Raw genomic sequence first — 20,514 nt, forward strand, 5'->3', positions numbered from 1 at the left:
CAAGAATAATGTAATTGAATAGAGAAAAGCTGTGAATAGGTATCTACAGAGTCTAGATCGATTCGACACAATTGGCCTCCTGAAGCGACACTAAAAGAGTAGTCGTCAACTCCGTACCGACATCAGCCTTTCAGTCGATTGATAACAGTCAACGAGGCCTTCCCAAAAGTGTTCGTAGTAGCAAAATTATCGGCCAGTGAATAAGAATATTTCAAATTGGTATGGTATTTCTTTAGAGCGTTGGTTTGTAAGAGCGCACCTCACTCGGAAGTTCTACAACCCAGTTACCATGACCTATCCATGAGCTATTGGTAGCTATGACAGATTGCTTTTGGGTTATTGTTATTTGTTGACTGCCTTGACAACATTATGCTCGACTGATGTACTGCTCTATTTCTTAGTTTATCGAATTAAGCTGCCAGTTACAAGGCTATCGTTTTCATGCTATCAACCAGCGGTTGAAGATAGCAGCACATGACGCTGTTGTCTGAGTGCTTATACCCAGTTTTTGCACCTCTTGAACAGGAACGACTGAATTAACAATTAATCTATTTATTATTTAGCATACAGCCTAATCAAGGGAGAGTCGAGACGGTCGAGTACTGTTCGTGTGACTTGGAAGCTCCTGGAACACGAAAGACCGCCGAGCGACTTGATTCTTTCGGGCAAACACGAATTTGAGGCCATGTTCAAAGTTCAGTATGCAATAGACTGTGCATACAATGATAAGGCAGGAGAGGACAAATGCTACAATGGCAAAAAGCAGCATCATATCCTTCCCTGGTGTGTGGCCACGCAAAGTATCCCCACATAGAACGATAATCCGGCTCAGCAAATATGCCGCGATGCCCAGGCGACAGACCTGTTCGGATTAGCCTTCTTGGACGTTGTTATATGGAGGTTCCATGACTAACTGCAATGATCACCGTGGGTATTCTGTATTCACGTCGGACAAAATATGCGCCCAGAGTCATCACCAGCATTGCGGCTGGTATGAGTGCTAATGTCAAGGAGTACTCAGGCTCCAGAAAGTGAACATCAATAAGGTCATACTGAATGATGAAGCCCACCAGGAAAAAGAAGTCGAATTTAACTAGGACAAGATATGCCTGTCGGAGTTAATCACAATTTTTCATAACTGGAGCTTTGCAGGATTTTACGCACCTCATATCCTCGATATTGTTTTCGACTCCGTGGGCTCCCCTGAACGTACTGGTATATAGCCCAAGAAAATTCTCTATGGACCCAATACGCGACCGGCCACATAAAGAGTGTCGCGATGCTGACAGTGATGGGAACCAGAAGCTCAGCAGGCTGAATTTCTTTCCACAGATCTCTGGATATATCCACCAATGGTCGATCGAGATGGTCACGGTTATCTCCAATAGTCAATGTGGTCTGGTGTATGGACATGTACTGCATCACAGAATATGCGAGTACACAGCCATTGCTGATGCAGAGGGCTAGAAGCAAGATAATATTCTTATGATGTACCATTTCAAGACTCAAGAAAAACTCATAAACGGCGGAAAACATGATGAGTGCCAAGTTTAAGGGGACCTGGTATGATATGGCGACCTGAGTCGCATTGGGATTCACCCATGATTGCCACTGGACGAGATTGTATCTGAGATTTGATGAGTAGCTGCGGATGATGTGATAGCATTGTTTGAACTTACATATTCAGCACGAGAACCAGCAGTCCTTGTACCAACAGCGTTCCGCAGAACCATTTTTCGTTTTGCGAAGTTGGCCAATACATGGCGCTACCCTGGGGTCAATCGCAGCTCTAAGGTGCCAGCTTGAGTATGTGCTCTAAACAATGCACTGTTGCAGGACTGACCTTGAACTTTAGTATCTCAAGAAGATGCGGCGATCATGCGATTAGCAAGCAGGGCTGCTGCGCTAGGGCAGCTTGAATCCACCGTCTATCGTCAAATTTTTGCAATAGTCAATCCGTTCACTCATGATGGCGGACTCTTTCAGGTAGCCACTCCGGATGTCTCACTTCTTGCCCAATCATGATTTTAGAGGTACCCACAAAGTAGAACGGTTTTAAGGTTGGCTATACATAAGTCAGTACATTGGGCCGAATTGCCGAAGAACCGGCGACCATTCTCCCTATCGAGCTGCTTGTTGACTGACCATTACTTGATTGTGTATAATGATAATCCTGTGGGTCTAGCCTAGTGCTTAGATGAGCACGAAATCCTTCGTGTCAATAGGCTTATTCTGTTCAAAATTTCTTGGCCCCCTGAGTTATGACCCTGAAAGAAAAGTAGGGTTTAAGGCTGCACCATAAAGCTTTGATTGTCGGTACCGAGTCGGGGATCCAGGGTCTTTTGGTATGTGGGGCCTTGTTGCCTCGCGAGTCCGAACATGCTTCAAGCTGAGACTTTCCAGCCAATCAAGTTAGTAGCTAGGCAGATTGCACCGTTAAGGCAGCTCTCCGCCGGTCCAACCGCCCGGCACATTTCATTTTTACAGCTCAGTTGCGTAGGTCTGGGCGTGGGACGAAACCCTTCTTTCGGACTGGAAAACCTTTCTAGCAAAATAAAGTTATGCCAGCAAACTAGAGTGTGCGCTCATAGTGTACCCCTTCATAAATAGGGCCACGTTTAGCCATCTTGGTGGATTTCCCTGTACTCTTGTTAGTTTATATGACAGAAGTGCATACTACCCCCTCCCTCGGCTGACCTGCCACCTTGAACAATTCAATAAAGGTTGACGTACATTAGAGCCCGTTCTTACCGATTCCAATGTACTCATATTCAATGAATCACATGAAATACAATTATTGTTCAACAAGTTCGTATACTGGACCGGAAGACTGCCATGCCCACGTTGGTATAATATGTGTACCCCGATAGGTAGGTAACTCGCCCTTTTGGCGGATAATGGTATGCTACGCTCTTGGAACTGTATCTCGCTTGAGCTTGCTTTGAGCCTTCGTAGGACCAAGTAGTTTCAAGCTCGGTGGATTTTTATGCACGATATCCTTATGCGATATGAAGTTGGCAGTGGGTTTCGTCAACAACCGATTGACTGCTGATACTGAATAAGTGAATGATATGTGCTGCTAGATATCATGTGGATCTTGCTGACTGAAGTAAGCTAGGCCAGAGATTTATATTCGATATTCGCTGTCACTCCATCCATTAACTTCGGCATAAACGGCGAGACAGGCGCCCTGAACTATACTATACCTTGCCAAAGTGTGGTGATGTTATAATAGTTACACTGGACTTATATTCTGACTCGGCTAAGTTATTCATGCTTATGTGATCGGATTTGACCGAGAGAACTTCTAATCTTGATATTAGCCGGCCAAGAGGGGTGTTGGCTATTTCCAGTATTGATTGAGTCTTCCAGTACTGGACGGGGATGTCTGCGTGAAGCTATATCTCTTTGATTTAGCTACTGGTCCCAAATTGCGAAATGCAAGATGCATTAGAAGAGGTTGCGTTTTTAGAGCTTATAACTGGGCTGAGTACTATGTGGAAAGTTTGCTTTAAGGTTTTCAACCCCCTTAGAACTTAGAGGGAATTCTGAGTAGTAGCATAATGTACTCCGTACAGATTGTGGGTTTTCCGGGAGTGCCTGTGCCTGACCTGTCAACCTCGGATCAACTATATCCCGGGCGCCGACCCGCGGTGGTTCCAGCCGGAGAGGATCGAAGGCCCGGAACTGGCCAACATCTCCAACTGATCTCAGCTGCTCCTCCACTTCAGTCCCCGTCATTGGCATACTTCTATTGCTTCTCATTCTCCCTTACCTCCGTCACTTCGTCCTTCGATTGCACATTCCCTCCCTTTTCCTCTTTTGTCTTTAGATTCTTCTTCACCTTAGCTTGCAGGCTCTGGTCTGTCAAGCTCCCTCCATGTAAAAGTGCGGACCAGTCCCTCTTCCTGGCCGCACCCACCCCCATGGTGCCCGCCCATCTCTGACCATTTGTCCGCCTATTCCTTCAACGCTCCCTCTGTCGCTCCCTCAATCGCTCCATCCATCGCCCCTTCGCATTCGTATACCCTTTCTGTCTACCTGTTGGATGGCATGGCGGACTACCACGATGCCGGTGGGCTAATCCTCGACGGCCCCTTTGATCCCGACGCCCAGGCCACCGTCACGGACTACATTGACTACACGGAATACCTTCCCGCTGACCTCATTCGCTCCCTAACTCTCATCCGCGGCCTCGATGAACGCTACTTGGAAGCTACACAAGGCGTCCATGATCTCACCAAGGCCTATGGCCAGCTGCCCACCCTCCCCTCGGACGTGCGTCCCGACGCGCGTGCTCTGCGCAAAGATATTTCCGAACAACTTGATCGCGCCATCAACGCCCGTGAATCGGCCTACGCGGAGGCTTGCCGTCTCTACGATGTCATTGATCGCCACTTCAATCGGTTAGACAGCATCAAGCAAAAGCTCGAAGCTCTCCCCAAGCCCGCGTCGCGCGAACCCACTCCTCCGCCCGCGCCGCCCGTCACAACAACCAAAAGAAGCCGCTCGACCAAGAAAAATGAGGAGGTCTCCGGCCCATCCACCGCCACTACCACCACCACCTCCACCACCACGCGCATCACGTTGCGCTTGGATGGTCACGATAATACTCGCGCGCCAACTGTGCAGAAGTCGCGCACACGCCGATCCCTTATCTCTGCCGAGCATCTAGCCGATTTGCACCCCGATTCGCCTATTGCCAGCACAGAGCATTCAGATGTGGAGCCGGACAGCAAGGTAACACCCTCCGAGTCACCCCCGGAGCCGGCAGCTGCGCCCGCCAAGAAGGAGAAGGGCCGTCGGCGATCGCGGACCTCTGGATTGGCTTCGACCGGTGCACAAGGCCCTTCTGCTCCAGCTATATCGACTAGCAATGCCTTAGCGATGCTGAAACCACCTCCTGACGATGCCAAACCTGGAAGTGAAGATATGCCATGGCTGCGCCTGACTGAATGGGAGATGACGAAACTGCGGAAGAAGATGAAGAAGAATGCCGTCTGGCAGCCCAGCGAGGTTATGATTCATCGCGAGCTGGCCTTGCGCGGCCGCGGCTGGGAGGCTTACCGAGCGGCGAAAGCACAGGCTGAGGCCACAGGTGCTGAATTTCTGGACTGTGACGACATCATGAACACGTACGTTCCGGGCAAGCTGACCAAACTCAGCGAGGCTACCGGCGACACTGAGGGCACATTCGAGACGAAGCTTAGCAACCGTGGCATGAAGCTGAATGAGGCCAAGAAGCTTAAACGGGAGAACCAGGCCCGAGAGCAGGCCGCTGCCGCTGCCGCCGCCGCAGCAGCAGCACAAGAACAAACAACCAAAGATGGAGTCCAGTCAGGTGTGGCTCCCACTGATATACCCCCAGCTAGTGTTCCAGGAGTTCCAGCTGTGAGCAAGCCCACTCGTGCAGGGAAAAAGAGGAAACTCGAAGAGGTGACACCCCCAGAGGTTCCCCCCGTTCCTTCAGCTCCCGCCCCCTCCGCATCTTCTGCCCCCTCTGCTTCTGCTGCTCCCTCTACGTCTGATGGTCCCTCCACTGTTGAACCCTCTGCACCCGACGGTCCCTCTGCTTCTGCACCCTCTGTTCCTCCTACTGTTACCTCCACTGTTTCCCCTGTTCCTACTGCCCCCGCTGTCTCCGCTGCTCCTACTGCGCCTGTGGAAATTGAAACCCGTCCTTCGCTGCGAAGCGCGACTAAACGCCGCCGAACTAGCAAAGGATCCCCCACACCCGTTGATCCAAACATCGCCATCCCTGAAGTATCTACAACAGCAGCACCAGCTACTACAGCTGTAGAAACGTCCGAATCGCAGAAGCTTTCTCTACCGTCGTCTCCGACTGGACCCAAGCGCGCTATCGCACAACCTACGATAACAGCCGCAAGAGCGGCTACGCCAACCCCCCCAGTTACCCGACCCCCCTCTCGCCGCTCGGCTGCTCTATCACTAGAACCGACCGCCAATGCCAGCGCCGTTGTACCTTCTACCAAACGCGAACTCCGTCAGAAAAGCGCCACGCCTGCTCGAAAAACTCCTGTGCCAGAAATCGCTCGAGCCGCCAGTGTGAGTGCTCCCAATCGCAGGCGTAAACGCCCCGCACCGGGTATTGTGTCTGGCGGCCAAGATGGTGGTGCAGCAGTAAGCTACGGTCGCCGCAAAGCAAAGCCCGGGAAGAAGCGGATCGGGACACGTGAGGTTGGCTTGAAAGATGGAACCCTGGCACGTGAGGACATTCGAATTGACGAGGACGGAGTACTGGAAGAGATCGACCCGAACGAACCACGCTATTGTCTGTGTGGAGACGTGAGTTTCGGGACGATGATCTGCTGTGAAAATCAAGAGGTATGTATGCTACGCTTTTACCTTGTATGGCGTCACTAATATGAGTAGTGTGATCGGGAATGGTTTCACCTTGACTGTGTCGGGCTGTCTGAGGTACCAAGTCGTACGGCGAAGTGGTACTGTCCGGAATGTCGGGTAAAGTTCAACAAGGGTGCAGATGGAATTGTGAAGAACAATCCGCGGAGATAATGCTACAGCATACTGACTGGACAAATTAACGAAATTCGACTGGGTGGTGGATATGTCATGAGACCACGATTAGGCGCTTGGGCAAATTGTTGCATAGGGCTTGATTTTGTGCTCTGATTCGATTCTCTTAATTGCAGCGTGGCGAATATATTATGGAGTAAAGCCCCCTTTGTTGACTGATTTCATTCATCATAAGTGCTAGTTCGGGTGATGGCGCTACATTGAGAGTATAACAGAGATAGTAATGACACATTTTCACACTCGCACCTGTATGAATCTCACAGTCCATGCTTATCATACAATAAGTCTCGGGTCTGCTGGTTTTTCTGAGCCTAATTAAAACCAGCATCTCAAGTGAGATATAGTTTTGTTAAAGCTGTGTAGAAGACTATAACAGAATTGAGCATTTTTGAAGTACTACTCTCGTCCTAAGTCACTTCTGTTTAAACTTACTTAGTAAGTCATAACATTTCCAGGCTCCAAGCCAGCAAGCTACTACTAGGATCCCACAATGCCAGGCGCTTGAAGCAATCCGCTTTGACTGAACATGCACGTGAAGAAAAAAACGATAAATCAATAGTCCTTACTCTCTCAGAGCCTACCAAGGACAACAATCAACAACAACTACTAACTGGTAGTATTCTTCTTCTGAGCCAAGGTATTCAATACAATCGTCTACCCCTATATTTACTTACTTACTTACCTCCTCCTCCCCGCCCCCAAACCATGTCCACATCAACCTACGACCTGTCCATCCAAATCTTCGGCCCAGGCGAAGACCCCCACCACCGATCCCACTGGGGCTTCCTAATAGCCAAACCCTCCTCTCCAACCGGCGACCTCCTCCACGTCCAAGTCATCGATCTCGACAAACTCTGGTATCAATTTGAAGCCAGGATAAACACCCCGCTGCGCGCCATGGAAATCATGATGCAGGCTGTCGGGAAAGTCAAGCTTGCGACTCTTGATACCGAGCAGCAGCGGCAACATGCTATCGAGGTTATTACGGCTTCACCTGCGCCGAGGGATGGGGGGAAGAGATGCCAGGATTGAGTGTTTGATACGTTGTTGTCGTTGGAAGTGGAGGAGGTGGTTCCGGCTGGGACGTGTCATACTTGGGAGGGGTTGGTGGGGAGGTCGGCTGCAGAGGTGAAGGATAGGTCTGGGGGTGGGTGGGTTGGTGTATAGTAATTAGATGTTGGATGTTGGCATGCTGTGCTTGATGGGAGTAGTATGCTGGACATTGGGGAATATGTTTCTTTTGCCTGCATTGTAGGTTCGACTTCTGATGGAGCTGTTCAATCTACCATCATGTAAATGCTGACTACATCTGTTGTCAATGGTAGCAGGCGGCTATTGTGTCTTGCTTAGAGCGAGTTCTACAAAGTCCTACGGACTTCTGCTGTAGTAATCGTATGGATTTATCCACGCCGATGTTGCCCCGAGCTCTCAAAAACATTATCCGTCCTCGAAACGGAGCCGTTTGTCCACCAACCAGCATGTCATTATCCGCGCTGTAGCGTGGGGGTTCCCATACTTCGGTCTATCAACAAACCCACCAAGGTCGGACTTCGCTCCGAATGCCGACCCCACTATGTTGAGTTCTACTGCAGATACACACACGTGTCTCGGAAATCCTTTTATTCACAAATCATGATCTATATGATACAATCGACTAAGCAATATCCGGCAACGACTTCTCAACCTCCATGGCATCCTTGATCTTCTCTGCCACCGCCTCCGCCTGCTCAGCGCTCAAGCGAGCCAACGGCCGACGCGGGAATCCACCATATCCATAGTAGCTCTGAATGGCACTCTTCGTACCGGGGATAGCCGCCTTAGTGAGGACCCAATCGGCCTTACTCAACAGCTCCTGAGCCTCCATAGCCTCCGTGAAGCGACCCGCGCTCCAGAGGTTGAAGATCTGCACACACAGCTTGGGGATGACATTGGCGCCACCCGCCAGGATCGCGGAACCTCCGGACGCCAGCGTCTGCAGGGAGAAATCCGCAATACCTCCGAACGCAACGTACGGGTGGACCGCCTCCGTCTTAGTGGAGGGCTGCTTGCGCTGTGCCGGAGCCAACGGCGAAGAAGGGGTAATGGCGTGCAAAGCGGAAGCGACACGGGTCAACTTGCCCGTGTTGGCGCAGGTGAACTTCGTGCCTACGATGTTGGGGTGTTGAGAGATGCGGATGATGAGGTCGGAGTCCATGTCAATTCCAGCGACGGCACCGGGGTAGTTGTAGAGGATGAGGGGGATTGGGGAGCCGTCGGCTACGCTGGTGAAGAATTCGTAGAGGGTTTCGTCGTTGCCGGTGGCGTAGCGGTAGTAGCTGGGGGGCACGATCAGGGCGTATTCAGCTCCGGCTTCGTAAGATTCCTTGCAGAGGTCGATGGTACCGCGAATGGATTGTTCGCTGGCTCCCGCGATGACAGGGACATTGGAGAAGCCAGCTTCAACGAGTGCGGACCGGGTCTCGCTGATCACGGTCTTGCGCTCGGCCCGGGTGAGGTGTACGGCTTCACCGTTGGAGCCCATGCAGACGAGACCAACAAGACCAGCTTTGGCGAGGCGAACGGCGTGCTTGCGGATGGTGGGAACGTCGAGGTCTTCGGTTGAGGGATCGAAGAATGTCATGGTTGGAGCGTAGACTCCGGGGCGGAGCGGGGTAAAAGGCATTCTGTTGTTTGCCGTTAGTTTTGGGCTTGGGTTCAGGGGGGTGCGGTAGATGTACTTGACTAGTATCTGAGGTGTTCGTGATGATACACTTTTCAATTGATGGGAGATGTGTGTTGCGAAGCTGCTGTTGGCGTTGTGCATTATGGGATGAATTTATATAGTAGACCACCCCTCATGTTTACCCCGCGTGGCCTGCCGTACCGTTTCGGTATCATCCCACGTCCCCACCGTTTCGGACAAATTTATCCACCAATTAGGAGGAGCCGGTATCAAACTTGCCTCTTTTGTCGGTATCAAACGCCGACAGTAGCTGTCATGCAGTGAGCAAAGTACCAGTAAGGCTGCATGTCAAATATGGGAAGAGAGGATTCTGAGGGGCAGGATAGTAGCAGGAATTCAGAAGCAACTCGTAAGATACTGTTCGATATAATTGACGTCAAATAGACTGTCGCATCCTGTATATCTTCCACCATTGATGCAATCCCATACCGCTTTATAGCTCAACCAGCCATCGGTTAATGCCCCGCAAAACCCGGCCCAGCAGGATCTCTTATATGACCGCCAACCCACTGAGCGACCAGACTGTTTCCTTTTTTCTTGTCATCTTATTTCCCTCCCAATCCTTTTCTCTAGATAATTGTACACCACAGCAATCACAATGGCTCCCCCCGCTGTGTTGATGGTGCGTTCTTCCTCCCGTTCCTCGCAAATCCCCCACTAACCAGCAAAACAGGTAGGAACAGGCGAGTACACGACCGGCTACGTCGGCGGTACAGCCTCGACCTCCGACAAGAAAGTGGGTGTTGTAGGCCTGACGCTCTTCGACTTGCGTCGCCGCGGTAAAGTTGGCGATCTGAGCATGGTGGGCGTATCTGGATCCAAGTTCCCCGGAATCCGTAAGGCATACCCTCGATCCCATTCGTTTCGCACCCGGCAATTCAACAACATTGACCTAGAGGAAATCAGGCGCACACTTGCAGAAGAATATCTCCGAGGTCTACAACGGCCTCGATGTCTCCTTCACCTCCTTCCCCGCCGACAACACTTCCGACCCAGAAGCCTACAAAGCCGCCATTGACGCCCTCCCCGCCGGCTCTGCAATCACCATTTTCACCCCCGACCCCACTCATTACCCTATCGCTCTGTACGCCATCCAGCGCAAAATTCACGTTCTCATCACCAAGCCTGCGACCAAGCTTCTCTCCGATCACCTTGACCTGCTTGCTGAATCTCGCAAGCACAATGTCGTTGTGTACATTGAGCACCACAAGCGCTTCGACCCGGCCTACAGTGACGCCCGTGCTAAGGCTGCCAAGCTCGGTGACTTCAACTACTTTTACAGCTACATGAGTCAGCCCAAGAGCCAGCTGGAGACGTTCAAGGCTTGGGCTGGTAAGGACTCGGATATCTCTTATTATCTGAACAGCCACCATATCGATGTTAATGAGAGCATGGTGCCGGACTATGTCCCCGTGAAGGTAACGGCTAGTGCGGCGACGGGAACTGCTGTCGAGCTGGGCTGTGCCCATGAGACGGAGGACACGATTACCCTGCTTGTGGAATGGAAGAAGAAGGACGGGTCGAGAATGGCTACAGGTGTTTACACATCTAGTTGGACCGCGCCACAGAGGGCCGGTGTACACTCTAACCAGTACTTCCATTGTAAGTCGCTCCCTGGGGTCGATGTGTGAACTTGTAGAACGGGCGATGCTAACAAGTGTAGACATGGGATCGAAGGGTGAAATCCGTGTAAACCAGGCTAAGCGTGGTTATGATGTTGCCGAGGATGAGGCCGGATTGTCCTGGATTAACCCGTATGTTCCAACTTCTCTTGGCGTGGGCTTGGATATCGTGCTGACTGACTGTTGCGCAGGTTCTATATGAAGTACGCACCCGACGAGGAGGGTAACTTCGGTGGTCAGACTGGCTACGGATACATCAGTTTCGAGAAGTTCATTGATGCCGTCACAGCTGTAAATGAGGGGCGGTTGACGCTCGATCAGCTAGATGCCAGGCCGATCCCGACTCTGAAGAACACGATTGCCACGACGGCAATCCTGCATGCGGGGCGCATTTCCTTGGATGAGAAGCGGTCGGTGGAGATCGTGACTGGGGATGGAAAGTGGGAGCTGAAGTAGATACCTTTAGAGATGCTTGTGTAATTACTTTATTATGTATGGCTGTATGAACGTTTATGATTCTGGTCCATCTGTTGCGGTGAACATGCAGGTTTGCGACAACTGTTTCTCGAAAGCTTAATGCTGCAGCTGTGCTAACCCCTTGGCCTTGCAGCTTGAGAAAGGGGCCTTGAACATGGCCTAATAGCCCAGATTGAAGGGGTTCATTATCCCCCGTTACAGGGTTTTGTCTCTGTTCAGGCGGCAGTGATTGAGGCTGTGGTCCGGAAAGTCGCACAGACATACTCTACGACTAAGCACTAGTTCGGTGGGTGCATCATTGGACTTCAATCACAAGCAGACCGTTAGAATCTCCAGTGTATCTGCTTCGCAAGAACTGATCACACGAGTCATAAATGCATTGTGGTTGACAGCAAACTCCTGCCTGGCCAAGTGGCACTGACAAAGTGGGCCAGACCGTGAAGGATTGGCAACCCCACGGGGGCGGGAAGGAGATGGAGATGCGATGGAGTCGATCCCTGAGCCAGAACAGCAAGACAAAGGGGTTCGTCTCGATTCTCGGAATGCACAGACAGAGAATGGGTAAACATAGAGTTAGACCTCAAGCATCTCCTACAGTATTGATACCCTGCGACGCAGGAGTGACTCCTCCCCACCTGTTACAGATAATGATACTTGTTCATGCCTGAACACTGAACAGAGTCTTTGCTGAGACGCGCATGGTATGTAGGACACCAGACATCTTTTCATCAGGCATCCACCTGGATGCCAGACCCCTGAAACTGGGTCCAATCCAATTCTGCCATCCAAGCCATGCGAGCCTTACGGGTGCCCTAATTGACAGGGGCGAACAATGGCCATCACAAAGGAAAAATATCCGCGGCACAACATCTTTTAATGGTTTTAAAACTTAGCAGAAATTGAAGCCCGCCACCAGTCAGCCTGGAAGAGCCAATCAAGGGCCTGGACCGGGTCGGCGCTGATCGGGCTGGGGGGCAAAAGAGGCTCACCGCCCGGGCGGCGGGCCTCCCTTTTCTCTCGCCCGATCCCCATGCCTCCAGCTTTTTATTAACATTTGTTGGCAGTAGTGTTGTTTTTTCTTTTTCATGCAGTCGCTCAGTTTTGGGGTTTGATTCTTTTGGGTTGTTTCTTCTACACTCGAGTCTCTGGGACTTTCTTTCCTTTCCTCCCTTCTCTTTTTTCATTTCTCGCATCTCATCCCTCTCTCGCACCCCCTCTCGCACTCTTTTGTTTTTGGGTACCTACTCTCGATTTACGTATCAGACTCGCCCGGGTGGTTGGTGCTTGTTATCAGGAGTTACTTGTTGATCGCATCGGTCTTTTCCTTGGTCACTCGGGCTGCTATTCTGTCGATTTCTCCCCTTACCTACGCCATTCAGCCTTTTGATACCGCCTTATATCCCCTATTGACGCATCACATATTTCTTCCTTGTCCAGCGGCGTTACCCTTGCGTCTGACCCCTGAGGGTGTGTCTCAGCCGCACGAAGGGAAATCACTTGATTACTATACTATAACAATCTACCGAGGACGCTTCGTCCTAGGTGTCCCCCGCGTGGCTGTCCTTAATTGTGATTGTCACTGTGACATCGATCGCCGTCATGGCTCCACGAGATTCCAACACTATTACGTCCCGTCGACGCCCCTCTTTCTCCCTCCGCACTCGGCCCCGAACTGCCACAACGTCGACCGCTCATACAACCGGATTGGAACATGATGTGTGGCATGGGCTGTCTGTGGTGGATTCGGGAGATGATGATGACGGCCAGGTCTTGGAGGACATGAACCACTTCCCGGAACCTGTCCCCAGGCGTCGCGAAGCCAAGAGCTTCTCCAGCTTACGCCATCCTGTGGATGGTCTGCGAGCCCTGGGCCGTCGCCTCTCGGTGACGCTCCGCAACAAGTCATCTAGACACTCGGTTCATCCTCAGCCGGAAGCCACGAGAAACTCGTGGTGTCATGAAACCAGCATCAATCGTCGCCCATCCCTTGAGAGCATCTCCGCGCTGCATGGCTTCTACGCCCATGCTGGCGCTCCTATCCCCGGAAATGGCCTGGAGCCACCCGTTTTCTCGAACGACATCTATGCGGGAGCGGCAGCTCGCGCTGCAGCTGCAGCTCAGAATGAGCTGGCAAGAGCTCTGCGGGACGGCATCAAGCTCTCGGATGCGAAATTGACACAAGACTCGGAAAGTGGCATTGGCATCGATTTACGTGATCGCTCAGAGCTATCTGACCCAGCCCTGGCTATAGTACGGATCGATCCCGTCAGCTGCCTCCCTCCTGAGGTCATGTCGCAGGTGTTCTCCTACCTCGATCCCGAGTCCCTCATGCAGTCTGAACTGGTTTCTCGTGCTTGGAGTGAGCAGGCATCCTCCCGGCACATCTGGCGGCACGTGTTCCGCCATACCTACGGACAACACCCTAGCGGCCTCCCATTTAAGAAGAGGCAGTCTGCTGGTCTGGGCAAGGCTCACCCTAAGCAGGATTGGAAGCGGATGTTCCTGGTTCGCCGTGCTCTGGAACATCGGTGGAAGGAAGGAAAGGCCGCCGCTATCTACCTTCACGGTCATAAGGACAGCGTTTACTGTGCGCAGTTTGATGAGTAAGTTCTTCCATGGTAACCTTCTGTATATAAATCCTTACTAATATTGCCCCAGGGATAAAATCATTACCGGCTCTCGCGATCGGACTATCCGTGTATGGGACGCTCATTACCCTTGGCCATGCCGGAAGATCATTGGCCCTCCTCCGGGTGATGTCTCCGGGATTGGCCCGGTCAACAACCCGGCGCAGCAATCAGCCGGGAAGCCGCCCTTTTTGACCATCTGCCCCCCGCCGACGCGCTCTGCGGGGATCATGGCTCCCATTGAGCATAGCGCGGATTATCACAGTGCTTCCATTCTCTGCCTCCAGTTCGATGAAGATATCATGGTCACCGGCTCGTCTGACTTTACCTGCATTGTGTGGGATATCAAAAACGACTACAAGCCAATCCGTCGCCTAGTCGGCCACCAGGCAGGAGTGCTGGATGTCTGCTTTGATGACCGGTACATTGTGTCCTGCTCTAAAGACACTACCATCTGTGTATGGGATCGGCACACAGGGGCCTTGGTGAAGAAGCTCCTTGGTCACAGAGGACCCGTGAACGCTGTCCAGCTGCGCGGAGATCTTGTCGTTTCTGCAAGCGGGGACGGCGTCGCCAAGCTCTGGAACATCACATCGGGCCTTTGTGTCAAGGAGTTCCCCAGCAAGGACCGGGGTCTGGCGTGCGTCGAGTTCAGCGATGATGCTCGAACCATTCTGACTGGCGGCAACGACCAAGTGATCTATCAGTTTGACGCCAACACTGGCGACATGGTCAACGAGCTCAAGGGCCATGCGGGCTTGGTTCGCTCCTTGCACCTCGATAGTATGAACCAACGAATTGTCAGTGGTAGCTACGACATGAGTGTCAAGGTATTCGATGCTCAAAGTGGCGAGCTATCCATTGACCTTCCGGGCTGGACAACAAGCTGGATGCTGAGCGTCAAGTCCGATTATCGGCGCATTGTGGCTACCAGCCAAGACTCTCGCGCCGTCATAATGGATTTTGGATATGGACTAGATGGCATAGATTTGCTGAAAGAGTAAAATAATATTTGGCTAGATATTTGCTAATCGCTTATTTGCTGGGAAAAGTCTCGGTTTTGGAGTTCTTTGGGATATGCGGTTGCTTTTTTGGGTTCATTAGCAAGGACATACATTGGCTAGCGATAGATGCTTATATATTTGCTTCAATAAACTTGTTTGCTTGAGAATCATGATCTACTTGGATTAAGACTCCAACTTCCCTCTGTTGCAATGGTTCCGAATTCTGGCCTGAGGCATCAGAAGATCGGGGAAGCCTACCGTTGGTTATTTTCCAAAAGCGGCTTAGCGTGTGCAGTCCCGTGGGTTTTGTCGACAGCAACAAAACATCCCCATCTGCTCAACTTGGCCTTTGTTTTTCTTCGAGATAACAAGAAAGATCCAGCGCTACAGGGTGTTTCCCTTTGTTACTAATTCTTATTCTGACTCTCTTCCGCTATTTGCAACCCCCTGCCAAAACCTGCATTCTTTCTAGCCCGGCATTCAGCCTTCCCTCCCAACTACTTACCCCACTATGTCGGAATCCAGGTTCGTCGGGCATCTGCCTCTGTTCAAGACGGCTTGTGTGTCCTGTGCACGCATGGCTGACAATCCAGAATAACAGACAAGAGTTGCTGGCATGGATCAACAACCTGCTGCAGTTGAACATGACCAAGGTTGAGCAGTGCGGAACTGGGTAGGAACCTCCCTGGCAGACGTGGAAAGTCGCTTGCAACAGACGCTTTCGCAGCGCTTTCAACAAACAATTCGACATGTCTCAGGTCCATGTGCTGATGGAGTGATCGTACAGAGCCGCTCTGTGCCAGATCTTCGATTCGATTTTCAGTGAGTTGGCGTGATGAGCCCGCCCCTTTTTTCCACCCGCGCCTGGATATGTGGCTTACTAGTTGCCTTCTAGTGGATGTGCCTATGTCTCGCGTCAAGTTTAACGTCAACACCGAATACGCCTACCTTCAGAACTTCAAAGTTCTTCAGAGTACGCCTCTTCTGAACGAATTGTGGTTTGGGAACGCTGTTTCCGTTAACACAGGGCCTGTATAGACATTTTTGCCAAGCACCAGGTGGACAAGCCGATCCCGGTCGAATCTCTCACGAAATGCCGTATGCAGGACAACCTTGAGTTCCTCCAGTGGACGAAGAAGTACTGGGACCAACACTACCCGGGTGGTGACTACGATGCGGTCGCTCGTCGCAAGGCCTCTGGTGCTCCCCCGGCCGGTGCGGGTGGCTCTCGCGCAGGTGCAAGCTCCGCCGGTGCGGCGCGCCGTGGTACTACACCTACCATTGCTGCCGGCCGTCCCCGTGTCGCTGGTGCCGCAAGCGCTGCCAATGTTGCTGCGCTGCAGCAGGAGATTTCTACGCAAAAGGAGGCTATTGCTGGCTTAGAGAAGGAGAGGGACTTCTACTTTGCCAAGCTGCGTGACATCGAATTGCTTCTGCAGAGCGCCATCGAGGCCGATCCGGAGCTTGAGAAGGATGATGACTCGCTGGTGAAGCACATTCAGGGCATTTTGTACTCGACGGAGGTATGATTCTACCCTCGCCGGACCTGCTTTGTTACATGTCGGGGAGGCTTTTCGTTTCCGAATCTGTTGTTAACATGCGTTGCAGGAGGGATTCGAGATTCCCGAAGCGGAGGCTGCGGAGGGTGCGGCAGATGAACTTGAGACCTTCTAAGTTCATACCTAATAATGTTCGTCCCATTATTAATACCCCTTCATGTGTAGCACAAGCGTTCGTCAGTCGTCTTACGGCGTCTCTATGTCTTTAACTAGTTTTCCTTCCGTTTAGACCGTTGGTCAGACATGCGAGTAGGGTAGGGGGATGAGGGGTGTGAAAAAAGCAAGGAGAGTGACTGGCGAGATGCAGACAGACCCTTTGTATAGTTGTGACACAAAGTCTTTTTTTTTCTTTCTTCCCTGTCTCGACAGGTAGTTGGAAGCATGTTTCCAAGTTCTTTCTTCCTCTCTTTCTCTCTCGCTCTCTCTCTCTCTCTCTCCCTTCCTTAGCCTGCGTTGGTACTGATAGAAAGGCATTCCACCTCCCAGAGCAAAAGGTGGAATGAATTAATCGCGTTGACATACTCAGTCCGCGGTCCCCGTCGGTCACCCTAATCCTTACGCAGTAAATCGGCCATCAATAGCCTTTATAATCACTAATTCTACTACTTGACGTGCAGCAACTCTTGTATGAATGGAGTCTGTGTATTATTCTAATTCCAATTATTATGCTAAGTTGCTCTTCGTTGCCTCAACATACGACCAAACAATTCTACATTGGTCTCGTCAACGAGCTACCAAATTGAACTGCCAGTAGCTTTTTCTTCACTTCCGACTACGGCCTAATTATTTAATATTTTTTACATTTGGTGAATCCCAGCCATTCAGTCACGTCATCATGATCTACAACTTGATATTTACTAGTATTTAATATACATGAGGGCCCGACACGGCCTGATAGTAAGTATCATTAGTGAGACACGCCCACAGTGTTTCAATGTGATGCGGTATGATCATCGGCATTTGGTAGACTATACGATGTCTGGCATTGGGGATGTGTGTATGAGTGAGTGTCCTAATTGGTTGGTTCCGGAGAGGGAAATCTGTCGTTGAGAGCTGAGTGATGCACAACGCAGATCTATTGATCTTCACAGTACCCATATGTGTCATCGACATTATCTGCTAGTTGGTGACAGTTTTCAGTATGTTGGATGTTTCCATGATTGATGGGGAGAGGAGCCGAGAAGAATATGTGACTTTTCGGGTAAGCACTGACTCTTGTCTGAGCTATAGAGGAGGTTTGTGAGCTGGGTGAGGGACTCCCCTAATACTTATTCGGAAGGTAAATAGAGAAAGGTCTTTGCATTCGTTTTGTTGTTTATTGTTTCAGCTACAACAGTGTGATAGTAACATCAATAGTATATGATGGTTTGATGAATGGCTTTTAGGAAGAGTAGTCTGTGACCTGAAACAAGTGCTTTTAGGTAGGCAAAGGCTTAAGGAATATATACAAGGTCTTGTTATCTTTACTTGATGTTCTGATAGTATAGAATTTTAGTTGCTACATCATGCAAGACTAGACTGCCGATCACCTAGCTACTGTGCCAAATTGATAGTGATTTATCAACTTGCATATAGTGAGAAATGCAAACCATGTCCTACATGTCACCTGATTATCTTCTCAGTATTTACTCCCCGAGACTTTCCAGTGGCAATGATGAACATTCCTCGAAGCTTCCAAGATTGTTCTCGATGGCCGGACGGGAGATGAACATGACAGGAGCCGGTCGGGCTGCGATATAAATAGCGGGTTCCAAGAGTTGGGTGGGGCTCTGAGACACGGAAAAGAGACATACGTACGGAGTACGTATACGCGTATCGAAACCGCAACCAGTCCAGTTTGTCTGCCTAGTAGTCATCAATATTCTCCTTTTTCCCTTTGATTGCTTCTTTTGTCTTGGTTTTTGGTGGTGAGAGATCATAAGCTGACTCAGGCAGCTACTTCTGGGATCTGATACTAGCAAATTGAGCTTATGGAGTGCATCTTCTTGCATGACTCGGACTAGTCCTTGTTCATCTCGATAGCGACGATCCATCGTCAGTTGTGGGTGAGCGTGATTCAGATGGGGCGTACCTTGCAGAGTGAGTGGTGAGTGGTGACATCGCAGCGGCTAATGCCTCAAAAAGTCGTTAGGGAGATGAGTCCCTTGCATCATTGCGTGGGACCTAGGAAGAACTTCGGGACGTTGTGGGTGTCCGTGTCTAGACTCGAGATGGACTTTTCTTTCGTGATGCGATTAACAAGTCGTGTTCTCGATTAGATGGTGGATCCCGTGTGTGGATGTTGTTTTGTTGTTATTATGGCTTGATGGGGTCGAAATCCTGCCTTATCTAGATACCTGCTGTCTGTAAGGTTTTTTAAAATTGGTGTGGTGTTGGTGATGTCCTGTTTGCTCCCTGCTAGTGCATGCAGCATCAGCAACGGACAGGATTGCTATGTGGACTAACGCCAATTTTGGTTGTTGGCCCCCTCTCTGTCCGCCAGGCCGAACTCGTATGCAGGACGCTCGGTGTGAAAACTCCCTAAACCACGGGGGCCAGGGTGGTCTACCTGTTGCAGATAGTGCCTTGATCAGACGGCTCTTGACACGGGACAGAACCGTGAATGATGGGATATGATAGGCACCTGGATGATATTGCAGCCGGGTCTCTAATTAACAGGCGTGGTCTAGTTAAATTGTGTGTCCGGCGTAAACAAACATCTAATGAAACTTAGCGTCCGGCGTTTTATTAAACTCAGGCTTGGCTTCCCCCCTTTCGGACAGCGCCCCGGGCCAATGACGAAGAGCAATCGATATCTTCCCCAAATCGGGTCGAGTCTATCGTATGGTATCTGCCGTACGAGATTTCGTCTGTATCGATGGATCCCCAAGCGAGCTGGCTGTGCAAACCAGAGAAAAAGCAATTGTCCATTCACAGACATACGCCGTATGTAATTATGTATAACTATGTAGGTAGGGATAGACACTATCACGTACCAACGACAAGGATGAGCGCTGCGGCTGCTGCCCACACTCTCCGGATGGGGTACATGGAAGCTGCAGCTCGGCAAGCAAAATCATGACATTTTTGCGGTCGGGTATAATTCCCGTTTTGCCGCCAGCAGAAGGAGTGATCTCACAATTGATGGTCTCTACTCCGTACTCACTTACGTGATCTCAACTGGAGTGAGAAAATCTTTTGGCAGAAGGCGCGCGTTCTGGCATCCTCGGCCGTAATAATGGAGTGGTACTGAGTACCTAAACCGGGATGGGTCGGTAACCGCACCCACCGTGCCTTAGTGACACTGCAGGTCTAAGACCAGACGGTTGTTATTCTTAGGCCTGGCCTGATCGATGCTTTCCACGCGGGTCATTTAGTTAGTTAGTCTAGTACTGACTGCCTAACGAGTAACGACTAACTAGTCTAGCTTGTCTTGACCCCGTCGCTCTTTCGTTCGCTTCCCTTCCCTTTCCATTCTGTCTTTCTCTTCCCTTGACTTTGCTCCTCCTTCTCCCCCCCCTCCTCTTCTCTCATCGCTTTTGATCACCGTCCTCTTCTGTACCCTAACCTTTCACTTTTCCCCCCTCTCATTCCCCTCCTCCCCCTCTTTGCCTTCTTCACACCTTCTTTTCTCCTTCTCCCCCCTTTTCTGTTCTCTAAGACTTCCCGGAGGTAGCAAGCAGGCAGCAGACGGGATCTTGTTGACGGGAATCGCTCGCCCACGCACTTCACTCATCTCAGCACCCGCCAATTTGTGAGCGGGCGGTAATTCCCGTTCGGAGTGAATTGATGCCGTAAAAGGACCCAATCGAACCACGCCAACACTGCTTGGGCGAACCAAGAAGACGAAGCAAGAGCGGTAGCAATCCCGAGGCCGGAACCTTGGTCTAGACGTGGATCCTTGTCCCGGTTGGAGGGTCAGTTGTGGAAACGGCATACAGGTCCATCCAGTAATCACCACCTCGTACC

The 20,514-nt window shown here is 50.9% G+C and overlaps 7 protein-coding genes across 7 annotated transcripts; 5 read left to right on the forward strand and 2 right to left on the reverse strand.

Moving 5' to 3' along the window:
- Positions 1 to 571: 571 nt before the first annotated feature.
- On the reverse strand, positions 572 to 1,762 carry ASPBRDRAFT_51724 (uncharacterized protein; the record flags this gene model as incomplete). The annotated part of the gene is made up of 4 exons (XM_067626786.1): positions 572 to 862; positions 915 to 1,109; positions 1,165 to 1,627; positions 1,680 to 1,762. 4 exons carry the CDS (start codon positions 1,760 to 1,762, stop codon positions 572 to 574), a joined length of 1,032 nt encoding a protein of 343 aa, XP_067483300.1.
- Positions 1,763 to 3,713: 1,951 nt separating this feature from the next.
- Positions 3,714 to 6,795, forward strand: ASPBRDRAFT_144508 (putative PHD finger domain protein). The gene is made up of 2 exons (XM_067619226.1): positions 3,714 to 6,345; positions 6,394 to 6,795. Exons 1-2 carry the CDS (start codon positions 4,054 to 4,056, stop codon positions 6,532 to 6,534), a joined length of 2,433 nt encoding a protein of 810 aa, XP_067483301.1. The 5' UTR covers positions 3,714 to 4,053; the 3' UTR covers positions 6,535 to 6,795.
- A 204-nt stretch (positions 6,796 to 6,999) lies between these two features.
- Positions 7,000 to 7,728, forward strand: ASPBRDRAFT_391222 (uncharacterized protein). The gene has a single exon (XM_067624081.1). The coding sequence runs from the start codon at positions 7,261 to 7,263 to the stop codon at positions 7,585 to 7,587; it is 327 nt and encodes a 108-aa protein (XP_067483302.1). The 5' UTR covers positions 7,000 to 7,260; the 3' UTR covers positions 7,588 to 7,728.
- A 481-nt stretch (positions 7,729 to 8,209) lies between these two features.
- On the reverse strand, positions 8,210 to 9,217 carry ASPBRDRAFT_115954 (dihydrodipicolinate synthase family protein; the record flags this gene model as incomplete). The annotated part of the gene is made up of 1 exon (XM_067616941.1): positions 8,210 to 9,217. The coding sequence occupies one exon, from the start codon at positions 9,215 to 9,217 to the stop codon at positions 8,210 to 8,212; it is 1,008 nt and encodes a 335-aa protein (XP_067483303.1).
- A 660-nt stretch (positions 9,218 to 9,877) lies between these two features.
- On the forward strand, positions 9,878 to 11,554 carry ASPBRDRAFT_38428 (Gfo/Idh/MocA family protein). Its single transcript, XM_067623935.1, has 5 exons — positions 9,878 to 9,899; positions 9,951 to 10,113; positions 10,184 to 10,879; positions 10,941 to 11,031; positions 11,091 to 11,554. Exons 1-5 carry the CDS (start codon positions 9,897 to 9,899, stop codon positions 11,353 to 11,355), a joined length of 1,218 nt encoding a protein of 405 aa, XP_067483304.1. The 5' UTR covers positions 9,878 to 9,896; the 3' UTR covers positions 11,356 to 11,554.
- Positions 11,555 to 12,975: 1,421 nt separating this feature from the next.
- On the forward strand, positions 12,976 to 15,007 carry ASPBRDRAFT_192231 (F-box/WD repeat-containing protein; the record flags this gene model as incomplete). Its single annotated transcript, XM_067620456.1, has 2 exons — positions 12,976 to 13,979; positions 14,035 to 15,007. 2 exons carry the CDS (start codon positions 12,976 to 12,978, stop codon positions 15,005 to 15,007), a joined length of 1,977 nt encoding a protein of 658 aa, XP_067483305.1.
- Positions 15,008 to 15,452: 445 nt separating this feature from the next.
- eb1 (microtubule-binding protein BIM1) lies at positions 15,453 to 16,697 on the forward strand. The gene is made up of 6 exons (XM_067623936.1): positions 15,453 to 15,532; positions 15,609 to 15,680; positions 15,795 to 15,829; positions 15,903 to 15,980; positions 16,046 to 16,530; positions 16,616 to 16,697. Exons 1-6 carry the CDS (start codon positions 15,519 to 15,521, stop codon positions 16,679 to 16,681), a joined length of 750 nt encoding a protein of 249 aa, XP_067483306.1. The 5' UTR covers positions 15,453 to 15,518; the 3' UTR covers positions 16,682 to 16,697.
- Positions 16,698 to 20,514: the final 3,817 nt, after the last annotated feature.

The sequence above is a fragment of the Aspergillus brasiliensis genome (genome assembly GCF_001889945.1).
Source record: "Aspergillus brasiliensis CBS 101740 unplaced genomic scaffold ASPBRscaffold_2, whole genome shotgun sequence".
Lineage (NCBI taxonomy): Eukaryota > Fungi > Ascomycota > Eurotiomycetes > Eurotiales > Aspergillaceae > Aspergillus > Aspergillus brasiliensis.